This window comes from Vicia villosa, linkage group LG5, assembly GCF_029867415.1.
Source record: "Vicia villosa cultivar HV-30 ecotype Madison, WI linkage group LG5, Vvil1.0, whole genome shotgun sequence".
Taxonomy (NCBI): domain Eukaryota; kingdom Viridiplantae; phylum Streptophyta; class Magnoliopsida; order Fabales; family Fabaceae; genus Vicia; species Vicia villosa.
The window spans coordinates 172,456,682-172,477,997 of NC_081184.1; the positions used below are offsets into that span (position 1 = coordinate 172,456,682).

At 35.0% G+C, this 21,316-nt stretch overlaps 2 protein-coding genes across 2 annotated transcripts in view; one reads left to right on the top strand and one right to left on the bottom strand.

The window, feature by feature from the left end:
• Positions 1-12,203: 12,203 nt before the first annotated feature.
• LOC131606039 (uncharacterized) lies at positions 12,204-13,139 on the top strand. Its single transcript, XM_058878325.1, has one exon. It carries the CDS (start codon positions 12,204-12,206, stop codon positions 13,137-13,139), a length of 936 nt encoding a protein of 311 aa, XP_058734308.1.
• A 7,653-nt stretch (positions 13,140-20,792) lies between these two features.
• The window catches only part of LOC131604000 (uncharacterized), a 60,824-nt gene continuing 60,300 nt past the window's right edge, over positions 20,793-21,316 (bottom strand). Inside the window, exon 5 of the mRNA XM_058876486.1 lies at positions 20,793-21,179. Coding sequence (XP_058732469.1) covers positions 21,045-21,179 — 135 coding nt within the window. The 3' untranslated portion in view covers positions 20,793-21,044. The remainder of the gene's footprint in view (positions 21,180-21,316) is intronic.

Below are 21,316 nucleotides of genomic sequence, written 5' to 3' on the forward strand. Positions count from 1 at the left end.
AGGGCAAGATAATTGGCTCTGGAACTATAAAGTCTGGTAACTCTCATTCCATCTCTAATGTACTTCTTGTAGAAGGATTAACACATAACCTTTTATCTATCAGTCAATTAAGTGACAATGGTTATGATATAATCTTTAATCAAGAGTCTTGCAAGGCTGTAAATCAGAAGGATGGCTCAATCCTATTTACAGGCAAGAGGAAGAACAACATTTATAAGACAGATCTGCAAGATCTTATGAGTCAGAAGGTGACTTGTCTTATGTCTGTTTCTGAAGAGCAGTGGGTCTGGCACAGAAGATTAGGTCATGCTAGTTTGAGAAAGATCTCTCAGATTAACAAACTGAATCTTGTCAGAGGACTCCCTAATTTGAAATTCCAATCAGATGCTCTTTGTGAAGCATGTCAGAAGGGCAAGTTCTCCAAACCTGCATTCAAGTCTAAGAATGTTGTTTCTACCTCAAGGCCATTAGAACTCTTGCACATTGATCTGTTTGGCCCAGTCAAAACAGCATCTGTCAGAGGAAAGAAATATGGATTAGTCATCGTAGATGATTATAGCCGCTGGACATGGGTAAAATTCTTGAAACACAAGGATGAGACTCATTCAGTGTTCTTTGATTTCTGCATTCAGATTCAATCTGAAAAAGAGTGTAAAATCATAAAGGTCAGAAGTGATCATGGTGGTGAATTTGAGAACAGATCCTTTGAAGAATTCTTCAAAGAAAATGGTATTGCCCATGATTTCTCTTGTCCTAGAACTCCACCGCAAAATGGGGTTGTCGAACGAAAGAATAGGACTCTTCAAGAAATGGCCAGAACCATGATCAATGAAACCAATATGGCTAAGCATTTCTGGGCAGAAGCAATAAACACTGCATGTTATATTCAGAATAGAATCTCTATCAGACCTATTCTTAATAAGACTCCCTATGAATTGTGGAAGAATAAAAAGCCCAACATTTCATATTTCCATCCTTTTGGATGTGTGTGCTTTATTCTGAACACTAAAGATCATCTTGGTAAGTTTGATTCCAAAGCTCAAAAGTGTTTCCTTCTTGGATATTCTGAACGCTCAAAAGGCTACAGAGTATACAATACTGAAACATTGGTTGTAGAAGAATCAATCAATATTAGGTTTGATGATAAGCTTGGTTCTGAAAAACCAAAGCAAGTTGATAATTTTGCAGGTTGTGATATTGACATATCAGAAGTTGTTGAGCCAAGAAGCAACGCATCAGAAGCAGAGCTTCTCAGAAGCAAAGAATCTGAAGATCAAGTATCAGCTTCTCTGGAGGATCTAAGTATTTCTGAAGAACCATCTGTCAGAAGATCATCCAGACTCATCTCTGGTCATTCAGAAGATGTCATTCTTGGAAAGAAGGATGATCCAATCAGAACAAGAGCATTCCTTAGAAACAATGCAGACTGTCAATTAGGTCTTGTATCTTTGATCGAGCCAACTTCTGTTGATCATGCTCTAGAAGATCCAGACTGGATAATTGCTATGCAAGAAGAACTAAATCAGTTTACAAGGAATGATGTTTGGGATCTTGTTCCTAGACCAGATGGATTCAATATAATTGGTACAAATTGGGTCTTCAGAAACAAGCTCAAAATGAGAAGATGAGAAATTCTTACGTATGAGTATCCTTTGATATGAAATTTTTGTTAAGAAGTTCTGATAGAAATCAATTAGAAATTGTGATTCAGTTATTACTAACGTTTCAGTGTCTAAGTTGATTCAGAATCTCTCTTTAAAGCAAAACAGCTGTAACTGGCTATCCAGATGGTAAACACGTGTTCACTATTCCTGGACAAGCGTGCGTGCAGTTGAGGGGACGTCTACTTAGGTAACTGTGCAAATCACGTCTTTTGTCATTATTATCTCTCCTCATGTCACGTAACATTAAATGCTTTTCATCATTTACTCTCTTTCAGTTTTCTTTTTATACTCTTCAAACGTTTCTTTTCCCTCTCATATTTCTCTCTCTCTGCATTCGGTTTCTTTTTCATCTCTCTCTTTTCATATCATAAACCCTAGCAATTTCCAATATCTGAAAGTTCATCATGAATCCATCGTCAAACTCTGGAAATCAAGACAATGATAGGAAACAAAAGAGAAAGGCATCTGCTGAACCAGAAACCAAACCTAAAAGAGTTAGGATCTCCTATGACCCTCGTCAATCACCTCCCTCTTCAAAGACCTCCACCACCTCTTCCTCCTCACTCATCCTCTCGGAACCACCTTCTTCACCATCTGATATCTCCTCTCCTTTAACCCTTCCCTCAGATATTTCTTCATCCCTCTCATACCCTTTTCCCACCAGAACACCTAATCCCTATAGTGTTGTTCTTCCCGACTCAAGGATCACTGTCAATCCTCCAACCCCTACCACTCAAACATATCTGGAGCTTTTACATGCTGATGTAAATGGCTGGTTGGAGATTCTAGGTGCCGCTCACCTTAATCATCTGGATGAGTATGCTACAAACAACCTCTGGAATACCTTTCGTCAGGATTTTCTGGATAAGGCTACAGACACTCAGAGAAGGATTATGTCTGAAGCCCCTGGTGTTCGTGGTCTCCGGTTGGAAGTTGGTGAGAGCAGCCATCACTGTCTCATCAGGAACAGAAGAGTTCTTGAAGAGAAGATACCTGCAGATGAGTTGGAAGAAGAAAATCTCTGCAGAGATATCGTGGTGTGGAAACCCCGGTCTTCTGTGCTCTGGTTTCCTGTGCTGACTGGAGATTTTCAGTGGCTGTTCAACTGGTTCAGAATGAACCCCTCTGAAAAAGCACCTCACATGGTCTTTCCAGTAGTGGTTTATCGTGCCGAAGTTGCTGGTCCTACTCCTCCAACAAACCTTGCAGCTATTCTTCAAGCATTGGAAGATGGAACTTCTGAGCTGCCTGAACCAGAATATGCTAAGGCTCCTTCTGAGTCAGACTCAGATGAGGAAATGGGAGATGCACAAGCTGAAGATCTTCCAGAAGATCACCCTGCTGAGATTGCTGTCCCTCTGGGCAGAAATACTGGTGCCTCTTCTTCTGGTGTAACCTCAGCTCTGATGGAGACCTTGGAAACTCTTCATCAGAATCAAGCTATGCTGGCTTCTCGTTTGGACGCGCAAGAAGCAGCCAATGCTGAGTTTCGTTCCTTCATGACAAGGCAAGCTACAAGCACTGACGGGATTCATGATGTTCTGGCGCGGATTTTGCGTAGGCTAGGATCTTAGTCTTTTGGTCTTTGTAGTTTCCTTTCCTTGTTGCATCTGTTTTCCTGCATTCTTCTTGTAATCCTCTTTTGCTGATCAATGAAAAAGTTTCTTTGTGGTTTTACATTCCAGTAAATGTTTTCTTTTGTCGTCTTATACATCTGAATCTTTTTAAATATTCTTTTTGATGTTATGACAAAAAGGGGGAGAAAGATAAATGATAAATGATTTGATTAAATCTATCAGTTGCTGGGTAAAGGCTCCCACACATTCACTAACAAGAACTGCAAGTTCTATATGGTTTAAGTGTTTTGCAGGTACAGAGAAGTGAAGTGAATCTTCAAAGCAAACACTAGAAGCAAAACCATGGAAACTGAAGCAAGCTGAGGGCTGTCAAGCTTCAGAGATCAGAAGCAAGAAAGAAGAATGAATCAGAAGCACTGATAATAGAATTTGAATATCATTGTCTATCCTGTTATGACAAAATTCTATTTGCCCTGATACATATAATGTTATGGCTCTGATACATTATTTGCTCTGATACATGTTTTTAGCCTAAATGCTCTGATACATGTGGCTCTGATACATATCATGTATTTGAATATACATTTTATGTTCTAACTCGTTCATGCTGACTTTTGTCGTTTAGTTTTTGTTCTGTAACATTTCAGGATGTAGAGATGCTCAGATGATGCTCTGGTACATTCAACAATGTTCTGATACAAATCTAGCATGAAGTGATGTTGGTAGACATTCAAAGTTCTGAAGCTATCCGAGGGAAGCAGAAATCAGAAGATGTGAATGTTCTAAAAGATCCAGTAATTCAAGTTCTGAAGCTGTCCTGAATGGAAGCAGAAGTCAGAAGCTGTGAATGTTCTGAAGATCAAAGAAATTCAAGTTCTGAAGCTGTCCTGAATGGAAGCAGAAGTCAGAAGCTGTGAATGTTCTGAAGATCAAAGAAATTCAAGTTCTGAAGCTGTCCAATGGAAGCAGAAGTCAGAAGCTATGAATTCTCTGAAGGCAGAAGCTTATATGATCGTCTCTACCGAAATAATCAGGGAAGTCTTTTATCAAAGTTCTTCGAGTATTTATTTCAGGGGGAGATTATTTATCTCAGGGGGAGATTGTTAATCTCAGGGGGAGACATATTCATATGCTTATGCTATAGCTGTGTAATTTGTCTTTTGCCGTCTACTCTTTCTGATCGCAAATTCATATCATTTATATATGTTTTTGTCATCATCAAAAAGGGGGAGATTGTTAGAACAAGATTTGTTCTTATCAATTATCTTAGTTTTGATGATAACAATAATATGAATTTTGCTTAAGATAATATGGTACTCTAATCCAATGCAATTTCCCTTTCAGGAAATATATAAAGAGTACGCATAATTCAGCGCTCAGAAGATGTGTCTCGAATGGTTCAGCATGCAACATCAGAACATGGTCTGGCAAGACATCAGAAGATGGTCGAAGCAGAATCAGAACATGGGTCTATGGAAGCATCAGAAGAACATGAGATCAGAAGCACTGAAAATCAGAAGATGGTATCACGCTCAGAAGCACTTCAAGATCAGAAGATCAGAAGATGCTTTGCACCAAGCTGTTTGACTCTGATGATATTCAAACGTCGTATTCACAAACATCAGATCAGAAGGAAGTACACGTGGCAGACTACGCTGACTGACAAAAGGAACGTTAAAGCTACTAAAGGCTACGTCAGTAGACACAGCGTGAACAAGGCTCGAGGTAGTTGACAAAAGCGTATAACATTAAATGCAAAGCTGTACGGAACACGCAAAGCATTAAATGCATTCAACGGTCATCTTCTCAACGCCTATAAATATGAAGTTCTGATGAGAAGCAAGATTAACGATTCTGCACAAAATCAACTTATATCAAACTTGCTGAAACGCTGTTCAAATCTAAACTCAGAATCTTCATCTTCATCAAAGCTCACTACATTGCTGTTGTAATATCTTAGTGAGATTAAGCTTAAATTGTAAGAGAAATATCACAGTTGTGATTATCGCTTTTAAGAAGCATTTGTAAACTCTTGAATAGATTACATTAAGTTGTAAGGAACTAGAGTGATCAGTTGATCAGTATACTCTAGGAAGTCTTAGCAGTTGGCTGAGCAGGAAGTCTTGGCAGTTGGCTGAGCAGGAAGTCTTGGCAGTTGGCTGAGCAGAAAGTCTTAGGAGTGAACTAAGCCTAGAGTGATCGTGTTGATCAGTAGACTCTAGAAAAAGTCTTAGGAGTGAACTAAGCAGTTGTTCCTGGAGTGATCAGGTTGTGATCAGAAGACTCTGGAAGACTTAGTTGCGGCTAAGTGGAAAACCATTGTAATCCGTGCGATTAGTGGATTAAATCCTCAGTTGAGGTAAATCATCTCTGCGGGGGTGGACTGGAGTAGCTTCGTTAACAGCGAACCAGGATAAAAATATTTGTGCATTTATTTTTATCGTCCAAGATTTAAAGTCACACTTATTCAATCCCCCCCTTTCTAAGTGTTTTTCTATCCTTCAGAGAATCCCTCTAGGGCCCTATCTGCTCCATTTGCTAGGCAGCAACCACCACCTCAGAGAAATGACGCTCCGGTTTTCACTTGCTACAATTATGGAAAACCGGGTCATATGGCAAAGAAATGTAAGAGCAGGCCTAAACCTGTTGCTGGATCAAATGCTCAAATTAACATGACTGATGAGCCATTTGTTGCTATGATCACTGAAATCAACATGGTTGGTGGAAGTGATGGTTGGTGGATAGACACTGGTGCCTCTCGCAATGTCTGCTATGATCGTGCTTTGTTCAAGACATACATTATTGCTGAAGATAAGAAAGTGTTGTTGGGAGATGCTCACACCACTAATGTTGCTGGAATTAGAGATGTTGAGTTGAAATTCACCTCAGGAAAGACTTTGATCTTGAAGGACGTCATGCACGTTCCTGAAATTAGGAAGAATCTTGTTTCTGATTTTCTTTTAAATAAGGCAGGGTTTAGTCAAACTATAGGGGAAGATTTGTACACCATCACTAAGAATGGTATTTTTGTTGGGAAAGGGTACGCCGCTGATGGCATGTTTAAGTTGAATGTTGATTTTAATAAAGTTTCTCCTTCCGTTTACTCTTTATGTGATTTTAATATTTGGCATGCTAGACTATGTCACGTTAATAAGCGAGTTATACCTAATGCAAGCGACTTAGGCTTAATTCCAAAATTAAATGTGAATGATTCTAATAAATGTGAATATTGTAGTCAAGCTAAAATAACTAAGACTTCGCATAAATCAATAATTAAAGAATCTAATCTCCTAGATCTTATACATTCTGATATATGTGAATTAGATGGAACCTTAACTAGAAATAATAAACTTTATTTTATCACTTTTATTGACGATTGCTCTGATTATACTTATGTATACTTAATGAAAAATAAAAGTGAAGCGCTTGACATGTTTAACATGTATGTAACTGAAATTGAGAATCAATTTAGTAAGAAGATTAAGAGACTTCGTAGTGATAGAGGAACTGAATACGATTCTGGGTTATTCAATGAATTTTATATTAAACATGGAATTGTACATGAAACGACTGCTCCATACTCTCCTGAAATGAATGGTGAAGCAGAGAGAAAGAATAGAACTTGGAATTGTACATGAAACGACTGCTCCATATTAAAAATCAAGAGGGAAGGTTCTACAAGTTGAAAAAACCGTTGTACGGACTGAAGCAAGCTCCGAGAGCTTGGAATAAACAGATAGATGGTCTCCTAGTTGATGTTGGCTTCAAGAAATGTGTGTCCAAGCATGATGTTTATGTGAAGTTGGATGCAACTGAAGGTGTGATCATACTTTGCCCATATGTGGACAATTTGTTGATCTCGGGCAGCAACGAGAAGAGTATTTCTAAGTTCAAGAGAAGACTCATCAAATAATCTGAGATGAGCGACCTTGACATTATGACATACTTCCTTATCATAGAGTTTCATAGGTCCAAAAAATGACAGCCCATGCATCAAAGGAGATTTGCGTTTGAAATATTGAAGAGGTGTGATATGGAGCATTATAATGCTGCCATTACACCAGCTGAAGCAAAGTTGCACCTGTCTAAGAGTGAGGATGAGCAGAACATAGATCCTACTTTAGGAGATTAATTGTATCATTACGTTACTTGTGCAATACGCGACCAAATTTGACGTTTAGTGTCGGTATTACGAGTAGATTCATGGAGAGACCGAAGGTGTCTCACTTTGCAGCAGCCAAGAGAACCCTAAGATACATCAAAAGGTCGATTGGTTGCAGAATTCTCTTTCGCGCAGCGGATACAAGCAGAAAATGCAATTTGTTCGATTTTACTGATTCCAATTGGTGCAGAGATAAAAATGATCGTAAGTCTACACCCTGGTACATCTTTATGTTCAGAGGAGCACTAATCTCATGGTGTTCTAAAAAGGAACCAGTAGTTACACTCTCGTCTTGTGAGGTCGAGTATATTGTCGCTTTGTTATGTGTGTGTCAAACCGTTTGGCTAATGAATCTATCGGAAGAGTTGGGCAACAATGAAGGTGAGGTTGTCACACTCTTGGTTGATAATGTTTCAGCCATTAATCGTGCTAATAACCCAATTGCAGATGGGAGAAGCAAGCACATTGAGAAAGGTTTCACTACTTAAGAGAGCTTGTGAGAAAATGCAAGGTAAGATTGAGATATTGTAGAAGTGAAGACCAAGTTGATGATTTGTTGACTAAGTGAGTAAAAAATGTGTTCAACAGGTTGAAGATGAGCATGGGCATAGAGAAATTGGAGCACTTGAATTAAGGTGGTGTATTAGTTGAAAAATTATAATTCAAGTGTTGTAACCGGTTACATCTGAGCAAATAAGCACTTCTCGAGCCTAAATAAGTTGTTTTCTGTGGTGGTAACCAGTTACGCAAATGTGGTAACTGGTTACCACAATTTAATTTTGCTTAATTTATTCCTGTGGTAACCGGTTACCAGCTCGAGTTTTTTATTTATTTTTAAGTTATTTATTTGTTTATTTATTTTTAAGTTATATCATCTCAAAGTTAATGATAATTTCAATTCTCACTCTTAAATACTCTCTCTAATTCTCTTCTTCTCTCTCTATCTTCCTCTCCACAAGCACTATATCCTCATTGAAGTTTTATGTTCTAACAATAGCAATGTTTGACCTAGTTTAAAGACTTGAACAACACCGATCAAGACATGACAAAAACTGCAGACACAAATGTTAGTTTAGGAATGGAAAAAATGACTAATTCATACCATAAAATGGAAATTCATACCTATGTTGACATATGAAAAGTTGCTTACCTATTGTCTCAGAAAAACTAACTTTAACCTGCTCCTACTACTCTGCTATCATATTATTCAAATGATTTAGCTTAATAAGCAGATACACAAATCTCATTCACTCCTGCGCATTATTTACGGTTGCACTTTCATTTTGAAATCTTAGATCAATTTAAAATCCAACCGCCTAGAATTCTACTTATTGAATGTTCAAATCAAATAATATCATGCATTTGGTAATTGTTCTATGTTTGTCGGGTTTGTACCTAAATCAATTTTATACTCCAATCGCATTAAGATCATATTTGCTCTGTGTAGTGTAGGGGCTCCTGATGTCAACAATAGATTATTATTATATTATAGAGTTCTATAACATATTAAGCAATAGTATCACATCGAGAAGTTAAGTAAATAAGTGATTAAATGCCGTATATATATTAAGCAAAAAAGTTTGTGAAATCCTGTGTTACCTTAATCTTGAGCAATTGGTTAATGTTAAGTGTAGTGCCATTTTAAACCAGTATAATATTTTTTGTTTGTTAATATAATTTTTTTGATTGTTAATATGTATTTTGTTTTATGATTACAATTTAATAACTCTCCTAATTATAAATTGTAAGAGCTGATAAACACTTTTTTTTCATATATCTTTTCGTTAAGATAATTTAAGAAGGAATATTCTAATATAAAAATACCCTTTCTTTCATGTCTCTAATATTCATTTTTTCCTTTCAATTTATTTATTTAATATAAAAATAAATTTAATAAAATGTGAAATTTATATTAAAACTTATAAAATTAATTATTTTGTTATGTAAAAATAATTAAAAACTAAAAATAGTCAAAAATTTGTTCTCTTTCTACTATATATGGAAATGGAAAAGACGTCAGTTCAAGTAACAAATTTCAAACTCAATTTAAATTGTCTCTTTATTTTTCTTCACATATTTGACTTAATTATTGGAGTGCTAACTTTAAAGGTCAATCACCTCTCCACCACGCCGAAAGATCACATCCACCATTATTTTTTATCCTCATCCCATTTCTGGTTCTAGTATGAAATAATGTCGTCATTTGTCGAAATCGACTTCTGATTTTATGTTTTCCTCCTCTCTCCGATTTTTCAGTCAGTCTGTGACCTTCTCGGTTCACCAAATCAAGAGCATTTTACAAAAAAATATGTAGCTCAATTTAATCAAGTTTCGTTTAACTAAAATTCCATAAATTTCCCAAATCTATTCTTACACTTCAAAAAACGACTGGATCCAAAGCTACTTGCTGCTGCTGCACGAGATGGTGTCGCCGCTATTTCAACTCAAGCGGCGATCCATCAACCACCGCTTCCGAAACAGTTAACCAAAACGATGGTCAGCCAATTTGTCATTTTAATGTTGCCCTCAAGAAATAGTGGCGTGGCTGTAGGAAATTTCAAGCTTTTCATATACGTTGCTCACATGTTATTGAACCACATTCTAATATACGCCAACATTACTCCATGCACATAACATGTGCGTACAAAATTGTTAACGTATTTAAAGTCTATAAGGAAAGCTTCGTTAGACTTCCCTATAAAGATAATTGGCCACAATATGAAAGATTTATTCTGTCACGATGAGTCTATGCGAAGAAAAAAGAAAGCATGCCTAAACAATACTTGCATTAGAATCAAAATGAAAAATATTGAGGAAAAATAAAATAAGTAAATAAAATGTGGGATTTGTCACCTAACTGATCGTAGCCATAAAAACTGTCCAGATACTACACGCACTTCTAAATGATTATGTCGTTCATCTTATAATTAAGTTATTAGTTAGTCTAATATAATATTAGAGTATATTGAGACTTGTTTTTTAAAGGGTCATACTAACATAAATAATAATGTTATTAGAAAAAATAAAATGTATTATATTTAAAGTTTTGACACATTAAATGCACGTCTTTCAAAAAAAATTAATATAAATAGTTTATTAATTTGGAACACATGTTAGCTTTTTCTTTTTTAAATTAGAGCATATTGGAAATTATTTTTCATAAACGAGTCTATAGTTAAGAAACCTTCATATATATTTCACTATTCATCATCTAGGAAATATTATATTAGATGCAAGGTTTTGAAAAACGGTCCGATTGCAATCGCATACAAATTTATGCGATTTCTCATGCCTGAAAATTCATATCCAATCTTGACTTAAGGTTTTCACAGTTGAAAATGTTTGTCTTTTGTTTGGCTTACAATTAGAGATGAGAAATGGATGTAATTCTTAATACTGTTCAGCTTTTTATATTGTATACAAATCTTAAGAAGATGAACCCATTGTTAAGAAACTTTCATTCAATAACATATATGTCTGAGTCCTCAAAAAAGAAGGTAAATATTTGATGATGAGGTTCTCCTTGTAATATATTCAAACAATAGTTGTAAACTTCTAAAAGATGTCGAGTAGTAATAGTACCATATTGATTAGTTAAGAACATAAATGAGTGAATGTCAAATATAATATTCTGTAAGATTGTTAAATTAATTGTACTACCTTAATCTCGAAATCTCGATTGATTGGATAAGATAAAGTGAAGTACCATTTTAAATTGAGTAATGCTATTCATACGCCACTTTCTACACCAAATACTAAATCCAACACTATTCACCGTATTTATATGGTGAATAGTGTTTTTAAATAAAAATATATATTTTATAAACAGTAAAATATTATTATAATAATAAATAATTTTTTTATTTTTTTTAAATTTGTGTCATTAACCAACTTTATAATTTCATTAATCAACAATTTACATTGCATTAACCAAATTTGGTGACTACTGTAAAGTACTGTTCATGAGTGTGAGAATAATATTATTCAAATTTGGTTAATGCAGTGTGAAGTTGGTTAATGCAACACCCAGGTATTAAAAATAATTTTTAGCAGTCACCAAACTTGGTTAATACAGTGTAAAAACTTGGTTAATACAGTAATGAAGTTGGTTAATGCAAAATCCAAGTATTAAAAATAATTTTTAGCAGTCATCAAACTTGGTTAATACAGTGTAAAAATTTGGTTAATGCAATATTGAACTTGGGTGTAAGAGTAGCATTACTCTTTTAAATTAGTTTAATTTTACATCTGTTATTTTAGTTATAAATGTTTGACTTGAATTTACTATGAATTAATGTTCTGAAAATTAAACCGTTAAAATACCTTCTATATTAAATTTAAACTAAAAATATTAATAAATATATTATATTATTAAATATCTTAATAAAATTAATTTTTATATAATAATTTGTAAAATAAAAATTCTCAAATAAAATTAATTTTTATATAATAATTTGTAAAATAAAATTCTCAAATAATAATATTAATTAATTTATATAATAATTTGTAAAATAAAATTTTCAAATAATAAAATTAATTTATATAATAATTTGTAAAATAAAATTCTGCAAAAAGGGGCGTTGGCCGGCCAAAGGCGGCGGCGCAGCCGGCGGCAGTGGAACATACCATAGTCACACACACGAGGATAGAGACTACACCACCGATTACACCTTCTTCTGAACCGAAATCGAACCATCTGGATGATGAACGACATACAACTCCAATCGGGAAGGAGGCGACTCCGCCTCCACTCAAACCTTGGGTTGAGATCATCCAAGGCAACAAGATCTGTCGAGAGGCATGGCGGATGACCTTGTTGCGCCAAATGTGATTGATGGAGAAATTGAGATAAGCATTGATGACACGGATGTTGCACAGGAGCTGGAGTTCTGGGAAAATGCTATGATCCTATTTGCTTTAGGAGGAAATCTCACGATGAATGTAGTGAAGAAGTTCATGGAAAGCTCATGGAACTTTATTGCACTACCAAATTTGTACTACAATGATGCTGGGTACTTCATTGTGCGTTTCAAGAACTATGACGACATGGAGAAAATCACGGCTCAGGGACCGTATTTCATCTTTGGGAAACCTATCTTTTTGAAACCATGGTCACCGGACTTTGAAATAACGGAGGATGTTCTACGCGTGCTGCCTTTATGGATCACTCTCCCTAACCTACCACTGCATCTCTGGGGGAAGAGTAGCATCTCAAAGATCTCGAGTGCTGTGGGCAAACCTATCACTACTGATGAGTGCATAGCTAAGAAGTTGCGGATATCCTATGCTAGAGAGCTGGTGGAAGTGGATATTACACAAAAGCCAAGGGATACCATATGGATTAAGGATCATGTGGGGAAGAAATTTGAACAGAAAATCGAGTATGAGTGGAGACCAAGATATTGCTACTCATGTTTGCGAGCTGGCCACGATTGCTCCCAACAGAAGATTAAGCAGGCTCCTAAAGTGTGGAAAATGAAAGACAAAGCTGAAGCAGTGAAGCAAGGGGAGAATGTGGAAACACATAACACCAATGCTAGTTCAAGTCACACGAAACCTGGAGAAATAGAGGAACACAAGGAAGCAGCTACAGATGAGAACTGGACAGTAGTTACCAAGAAGGGCAAAACACCTATGGCAACCCCCAAGAATGACAATCCTGTGCTATTTACAAACCCATTTACCCACCTTAGGATTGGAGATGGTCCTAGTGGAGGGCATAGCCCCAATAAATGATCTGTACCTGGAATGTTAGAGGTATAAATAAGGAGGCTAGGCATCGGGAGGTTACTTCATACCTCAATAATTTCAAGGTTCCGGTTGTGGCCTTGTTAGAGACTCGTGTGAAGCAACATAATGCAGACAGAATAAGGAGAAAATTTGGGAATAAATGGATGTTCGCTGATAACTATGCTCACCATGAAAATGGTAGAATATGGCTGATGTGGAACTACCAGGAGGTTGATCTTAGAATTGTGCAATTGGGTGAGCAATATATCCATGCTGAGGTAAGTGATCTGAGCCATAACTCTCTCTATTGCCTTACTGTGATATATGCTTGTAACCAACTAGAGAAGAGGAAAACATTGTGGAATATTATGGAATCTTTGGGAACTAGTACAAACCAACCATGGATTGCTATGGGTGACTACAATAATGTGATTACCTCAAAAGATAGGGTTGGAGGTAACAACGTGACTGAAAGAGAATATAGAGACCTAAGTCACATGATGCACACATGTGGACTCTATGAAGCTGAGACTCGGGGGGGACATTTTACTTGGTCTAATAATCACACAACTGATGTCATATACTCTCGAATCGACCACATGCTAGGCAATCTAGCTTGGTTCCAAAGGTATCCTGAGGCCATTGTGGAGGTATTGGCACCTAGTATCTCTGACCATGCTTCCTTAAGGGTCAGGACTGAGCAGCAGGCACCTCCAAGGAGGAGTATGTTTAAGTTCCTCAACTGCATCACACAGGACCCTTCATACACACAGGTTGTTGAGGATAGTTGGAAGAATCATTTCCCTGGTACTGCTATGCATAAGCTATGGAGCATGCTGAGAAAATTGCAACAAAAACTGAAGCCTCTTATTAAGAAAAATACTGACATTCATAGGCAGATTCTGCAGGCAAGACAGGAGCTGAATCTAGCCCAAGAACAACATACTAATGCTTTGTTTGATGTGCAGATTAGAGAACAAATCAAGAGCTGTCAGGATCGGATCATTCAGTTGCACCAACAGGAGGAGAGGATCCTTATGCAAAAGTCTAATGCAACTTGGCTCCAATTGGGTGACTCTAACAATGCCTACTTCCATGCATTGGTTAAGGAAAAAAATAGACAAATTGGCCTTCACACACTCACTGCCTTGGATGGAAGAAGATTGTCTACTAGAGAAAGTATTGAAGAGGAAATTCTGGAGTTTTATACTAATCTAGTAGGGACTAAAGCTGTTGAACTCAAAGCCATTGATATCCCTGCGGTCAGAGGTGGGAAAATGTTGACCAGAGCTAATGCAAGCCTGCTTATTAAACCTGTACATGAAGATGAAATCTGGAAAGCTATTCAGAGTTTAGGAGATACCAAGGCACCAGGCATCAATGGATTCACAGCTCATTTCTTTAAAAAATCCTGGAAGCTGATCAAAAGGGATGTAATAGAGGCTGTGCAAGAGTTCTTTAGGACTAGCAAAATGCACAAGGCTGTGAATTGCTCCCTCATTACTCTTATTCCTAAGTCACCTGAAGCAAGAACTGTGAAGGATATGAGGCCTATCTCCTGCTGTACCACAATCTACAAAGTTATCTCTAAAATCCTCACTGCTAGGTTGGGCATGATTATTGATACTGTGGTAGATGACAGCCAGTCAGCATTCATCCCTGGCAAAGTGATCCATGACAACATTATGCTGGCACAGGAGTTGGTGAGAGGTTATAATAGGAAACACTTGTCTCCAAGGTGTATGATTCAGATGGACATTCAGAAGGCTTATGACACTGTGGATTGGGATGCTCTGCAACATATCATGATTGAACTTGGCTTCCCCCACCTCTTTGTTAACTGGATCATGGCATGTGTTAGGAACAAGGTAATCAAAACCGGACCGGAGATTAAACCGGTGTATTAAGGGGTTCGAGGGTTAAAGGTTCGACCGGAGTTCAACCGAGGTTCGACCAGTAATAACTAAATATAGATATATTTTAATTTAAAAATTTTGTACAAGTATAATTTTTATGAAAGAAATATACATAATTTTTTTAAAAAGCAAATATTACTATATATTAAACATCTTAAATATATTTTGCAATTTAAAATAGTTTTTAAGACATTTTCAAAAGTCATGTTATACTGTACAAATATATTTTTTTACGGGTAATTATACAAGTATATTTGAGTTTTCAATTGTTAGATTTGTTTTTATTCTTTCCTTTAAAATAAAGTATATAGTAAGACTTAAACTCCCTAAAAACAACAAATCCTAACAAGGCCCAAAGTATAAAAAAAATGGCCCAAACATAAAAAAAACCCTAATATCTATCTACTATATTGATTTGATTCTAAACTATGCCGCCACATCTTGTCTTCTCTCGTATGTTTATTTCTTTTTCTCACTTCAAGCTGCAGATTTGCCTGTTTATCTTTATTATTTAAACTTCTATTATTTCTTCTAGGCATTTTACTTATAAATTATAACATTGTTGTTATAATTTTGTTTTTCTATAGATTTATTTTGGTTTTTTTCCAGATTATCATGCAAGAGAGGTTGAACCGTGACAAACCATTCAGCCGCCGATTTTCCCAATTTTGAGCGGTTTTTGTCCGGTTCAACGGTTTTTTAGCCGGTTCTTGGCAAAACGGTTTTCAAGCATATTTGAACCGGTATTGGATCCGGTTCCCGGTCAAACCGGTTCAACCGGCCGGTCCGGTCCGGTTTTTATTACATTGGTTAGGAATGTGTCTTACAGATTTTCTCTAAATGGCAGCCCTACTAGAGTCTTACAAGCCAAGAGGGGATTGAGGCAAGGAGATCCCATATCTCCTCTCCTCTTTGTGCTTGTTATGGAGTACCTCCACAGAGTTCTACAGACCCTAGTTCATAACCCTAGCTTCAAATTTCATCCCAACTGTAACAAACTCAGAATTACTAATCTCTGCTTTGCAGATGATTTGCTTCTATTTGTGAAGGGTGATCTTATGTCTGTCCAACTGCTAATGAATAAGTTCAGAGAGTTTTCTGCTACCACAGGTTTGATTGCTAGTCCATCCAAAAGCAAAGTTTACTTTGGAGGTGGCAATATAGAGGAACAAAATCTGATCCAACAGGAAACTGGATTTGTAGTGGGCCACATGCCTTTTAAGTACTTAGGGGTGCCAGTTGATAGTAAGAAGCTCACTATAAACAGATGCCAGCCTTTGATTGATAAGATGGTGACAAGAATTAGCCATTGGAGCACCAGACTACTCTCATATGCCGGAAGGCTTCAACTGATTAGAAGTGTCATGTTTGCAATTGCAAATTACTGGATGCAAATATTTCCATTCCCTAAAAAAGTTATCCACCACATTGAGGGTTTGTGTAGAAGCTTTCTATGGACAGGTAAAGAAGTGATTTCTAGAAGGGCTTTAGTGTCTTGGGAACACACTTGTGACCCCATCTCTGCTGGAGGAATGAGCCTGATTGATCTATCTTTTTGGAATAAAGCCACAATGTGTAAGATGCTTTGGAATATATGTGCAAAAAAGGATGTGCTTTGGATTAGGTGGGTGCATATGTTCTACATCAGAAATAGGGATGTTGATACATACCAACCCAACAGCAACTGTTCTTGGATATTAAAAGCTGTCTTCAAGTATAGGGATTTGATTCTTCATTCTCCTGTGTGGATTGGTTTCAGAAGTGCAGGGGCTTTTGTGACTAGCAAAATGTATAAGTGGCTCAGGGGGGATAAACCAAAAGTGAGTTGGAGGAATTTGATCTATGTGAACAAAGCTAGGCCTCGAGCCCTGTTTACCTTGTGGCTGGCATGTCAAAACCGGCTTCCCACCAAGGAGAGACTTAACAAGATTGGGGTTTCTACAGATGGCAAATGTGTGTTTTGTGGAGCTGTTGAGAATATAGAGCATCTGTTCTTCCTGTGCACAGAAACAAGGAGAGTTTGGCAACAAGTATTAGCATGGCTGCGCATCATGAGGGCTCTTGTTGATTGACAGAACGAACTATGCTGGGTTTGTTCCCAGGTACAAGGTAAAAGCAACAGAGCTAGAGTGCTGAAGATTGCAGTCACTGAAACCATTTATCATGTGTGGCAGCAAAGGAATTGCATGATCTTCCAAGAAGGTCGAGTGGAGGGTTTGAGTAGTGATAGCATCATTGAGCTTATCAAGTCTAGAGCTGAATGTGATAGAAAATTGCTTGAGTTCTGTAATGGACTATAGCCTTTAGATTGTTTTGCCTTTTAGTCATCTTGATGCCTGGATCTTTTGATCTGCTATGATTGTAATTGTTTTTGGAATGAATAAATTCTTTTCTTTGCTCCAAAAAAAATTCTCAAATAAATACTATATTAATAAATAAACTTACAAAATAAGAAATAAAATTAGTTAAGCAGCAATAAGTATATATTTGTCCAAATTACTTCCTTGAGGGTGCGTTTGATTTGCTAAAAAACGAGGTACTGGACAGGACAACTTTTTTTGTACTCTGTTTGATGCGGAAGCTAATCATGGTACTGGACAAAAAATTTGGCAAAGTACTGGACAAAACCATAATTTCTTGTCCCCCACTAAACCATGAGACAACTTTTTGTCTCAAGCACTGATTATAAAAAAAAATCAAAAAATTATTTTTTACTCTCTTTCTTATTATTTAATATTTTAATTCATAAATATAATATTAATATTTTATATATCAAAACAAACTTATAATAAAAATTATACTTTTGTCCAGTCCAGTAACCATCAAACACAGTACAATACAAAAAATTATCATATACTGTTCTGTACTGTCTAGTACTGTTTCTGTCCAGTACTTCATATTTTTCAAAGTCATAAGTTATTCATAATTGTGTTTGCTATACAATTATCTTTGATTCTTTATTCTTTATTTTCCATCTATACAATTTTAAATGTTTGCTATAATTAATTTTTTAGATTTAAACAAAGGAATAAAATCAAGTAAAACATAAAAAAAAATTATCTTTGATTTTTTAAACTGTCTGATTCATTAAAACCAGTCCCGATTTTACAGTTATTTTGCGCTTGAAGCAATTTTATTCCAATTTTATAGATCTAACTGTTTATTTGTCCAAATCAAACCGAATTAGACAACGGTTCAGCCCGGCCCTATGCCTGTGCAGACAGTGGCGTGGCACTGGGCCTCAAAAATGATAGGGCCCTATATTTGTGTTTAATATATTCAACGTTGTATATATTAAAGTTTGTTAAAGATAATGTAAATTGTTTAGATAAAGCAGTATTTGGAAAACCTTCTAGAAGTAGATTGTGCGGTCTTTTCTGTGATCACCTTTTAAATTCATTTCACAAAGTTCATTTTTATGGCATGTAAAATAAAACCAGTTTTTCACAAGGTAGTCACAATTTTTTGGAGTCTTTACGTAGGTTAGTCATGCTTTAACCATGACAAAATAATTAGAGACCCTATTTAACCTCATTTTAATAGTGACTACAATTTACGGCTCTGGTTTTTCATATATATATATATATATATATATATATATATATATATATATATATATATATATATATATATATATATATATATATATATATATATATATATATATATATATATATATATATATATATATATATATCAACATACTTGATTGATTATTTTTATCAATTCAAATTATGACATGAAATTTTTGTATTTCCACCATTCTACATCTTTGAGATTGAAGATCTTTGTTATCTTTTATTATTTTTTTAAAAATTATAGATAATATTTTTTTGAATTATAATTAAATATTTAAATGTTTGTCATAAAATTAACTTATTTTTCATATTATTTTTTTTATAGAATTATAGAGTATCTTTCTAAAAATAAATCATTGAATTCATTCTGTAATATGTTTAAAAGTTAAAAAAAATTCTTATTTTTAATTAAATCATTATGATTAAATAGATAATAATTTAATAAATTAAATTAAATTATTAGGCATACATTATTTTTTAACAATCTAATTTAATCTTGTCTAAGTTATTATTGAGAAAGTTTTATAACATTTTTCACTAACTTAGTTTTCCTTCCTGTTATTATTTTAACTCTTAATAAAATTTATAAGTATTTTTTTAATGAGAAATACTAATATATTATTAAAAATATATATTAATAAGAGTGAGTATCAAAATCTATATGTACAAGTTTAATCATATCTTGAGGAAGCGTCATATTTCTTGTGGCCTCTTACGGCGGCAAACTCCTTAGAAATTAGTAGTCTTTTTGTTAATTCGGTGTAGTTTTTGTTTTTTTTTTTGGGCTTATGCCCTCCTTTTTATAAAAAGAAAAGTTGAATCAAATCTTGAATATAGGTCTAATCTCTTGAGAGTCTTGTAATTGTAAAACCATTTTTAAAATTTAAAATTGAAATATAATTATTTATTCATTAATGAATTGACACACATTAAGATTAATATAGTAACAAAAAATTTATTAATAGACAAATTTTATAAAAAAATACAAAAATAAAATAAAATAAAATAAATATATATATATATATATATATATATATACTATATTTCAATAGGAATATTATTAATATTTTATAGTTTTAAATGATATATACAATTTAAATAAAAATAATTTTTTAAAATTTTATTTTTTTGAAAACCTTTTTTAAAATTTGAACAGGATCTCCGAATTGTTTGGGTTGGCTCTGCGGTTCAACGTTCAACCGGCCGGGTCAATCCGAATTTTAAAACATTGCCATAAACTTGTTATAGTGACTGTATTTTATCATTTTATTTAATCTCTTGTAAATGTTTAAAGCTGATAAACATTTTTTATTTAATCTCTTGCCATAAACTTGTTATCCTGGTTGGAAGAACATCTCAGACAACTGGATTTGACAGTTCACAAAATTAACGGGGAGACGGTTATTGAGGAGGGATTGCAAATGGTAAACCAGTTTGAAAATGAAACCAATGCAGTGGTTTTGCTCATAAATGTAAACCATATTTGTATGGACTTCACTTCAGTCAATCAGCTTTATGTGATGGAGGATATGAAGTTATCCGATGAAAACGAATTGATAAGTCACTTTAAAGGAATGGAGTACCGTGCTTTCAGATTTATAGTGAATGATAGTATTGAATCCAGAATCCTCTGACTGCATGGAGATGGAGAAGTAGAAGAAGATTTTCAAGAGTTTAGTATACTTGAAATACTTAAGATTTTTATATAGATTTTTATATAGAGTTTAGTATACTTGAAATAATAAGTGCTATTCCATCAAATATAATTTTTATTCTGTGTTTCTTCAAATTTTTTAAAATTTTATTTCTCTTTCATTGATTAATTGAGATCATATTGAGAACATATTGTTAGAGTACATACCTTATCCCCTTAGTTATACATGTCACCCCTCAAGGGGTGCGTTTTTACAACTACCCCTGTGAAATACCGGATTTTGTTAAAGACTGATAAAAAAAATTTCATAACATTATTTTTATAAAATCTATCTAGTACTATAAGATGTCGAGCAACAGTAGTACCAGTGTACCACATTGATGAGTTTAGAAAATAAATAAGTGAGTGTCATATAAAATCAGCAAGAGAGTTTGTGCAAAAATTGTACAGCCTTTATCTCGAGTGGAGATTAATCAAATGAAGGCATGTGGTGAAACTGTGAGTGAGCTAGTGAAGGTTGAGAAGGTTTTGACATCCTTGACTCCAAGATTTGATTACATTGTTTTTGCAATACATAAATCCTAGGACTTTGTGGCAATGAAAATGAATCCATTGTTTCATCCAATGACACCTCAAAAAGGAGGCTAAAAGTTCCAAGATGAAATGATGATTGATCACCAAAAAATGAAAAATTGATAGTTATATGGAGATATGAAAAATTATACATCTATTGTCTTAGTGAAACATGAGAAGAAATTTTCACTCAATGTCTAGCTGCAACCTGCTCCTTACACACAGGACAGAAATTTTTGTGTGCAACCCATTGTTGTATGCATTCAAAGTGATACAAATGATCACACTTCAGCCTCCCAACCTCATCATCTTCTTCAAACTCCTCCTATACGAAAAACCGACAATATTGACATGACCGATTCTCTCACCAAGTTCAAGCAATTGCTATCAAACACAAACTAAGAACTTAGACAAACATGAAATAAGGTTGCCCGCGTGTACACAGGACAAAAGAAAGAACTC

Excerpts from the sequence above, each read along its gene's own strand:
- LOC131606039 (XM_058878325.1), top strand. The coding sequence starts at position 12,204 with ATGGCGGATGACCTTGTTGCGCCAAATGTGATTGATGGAGAAATTGAG.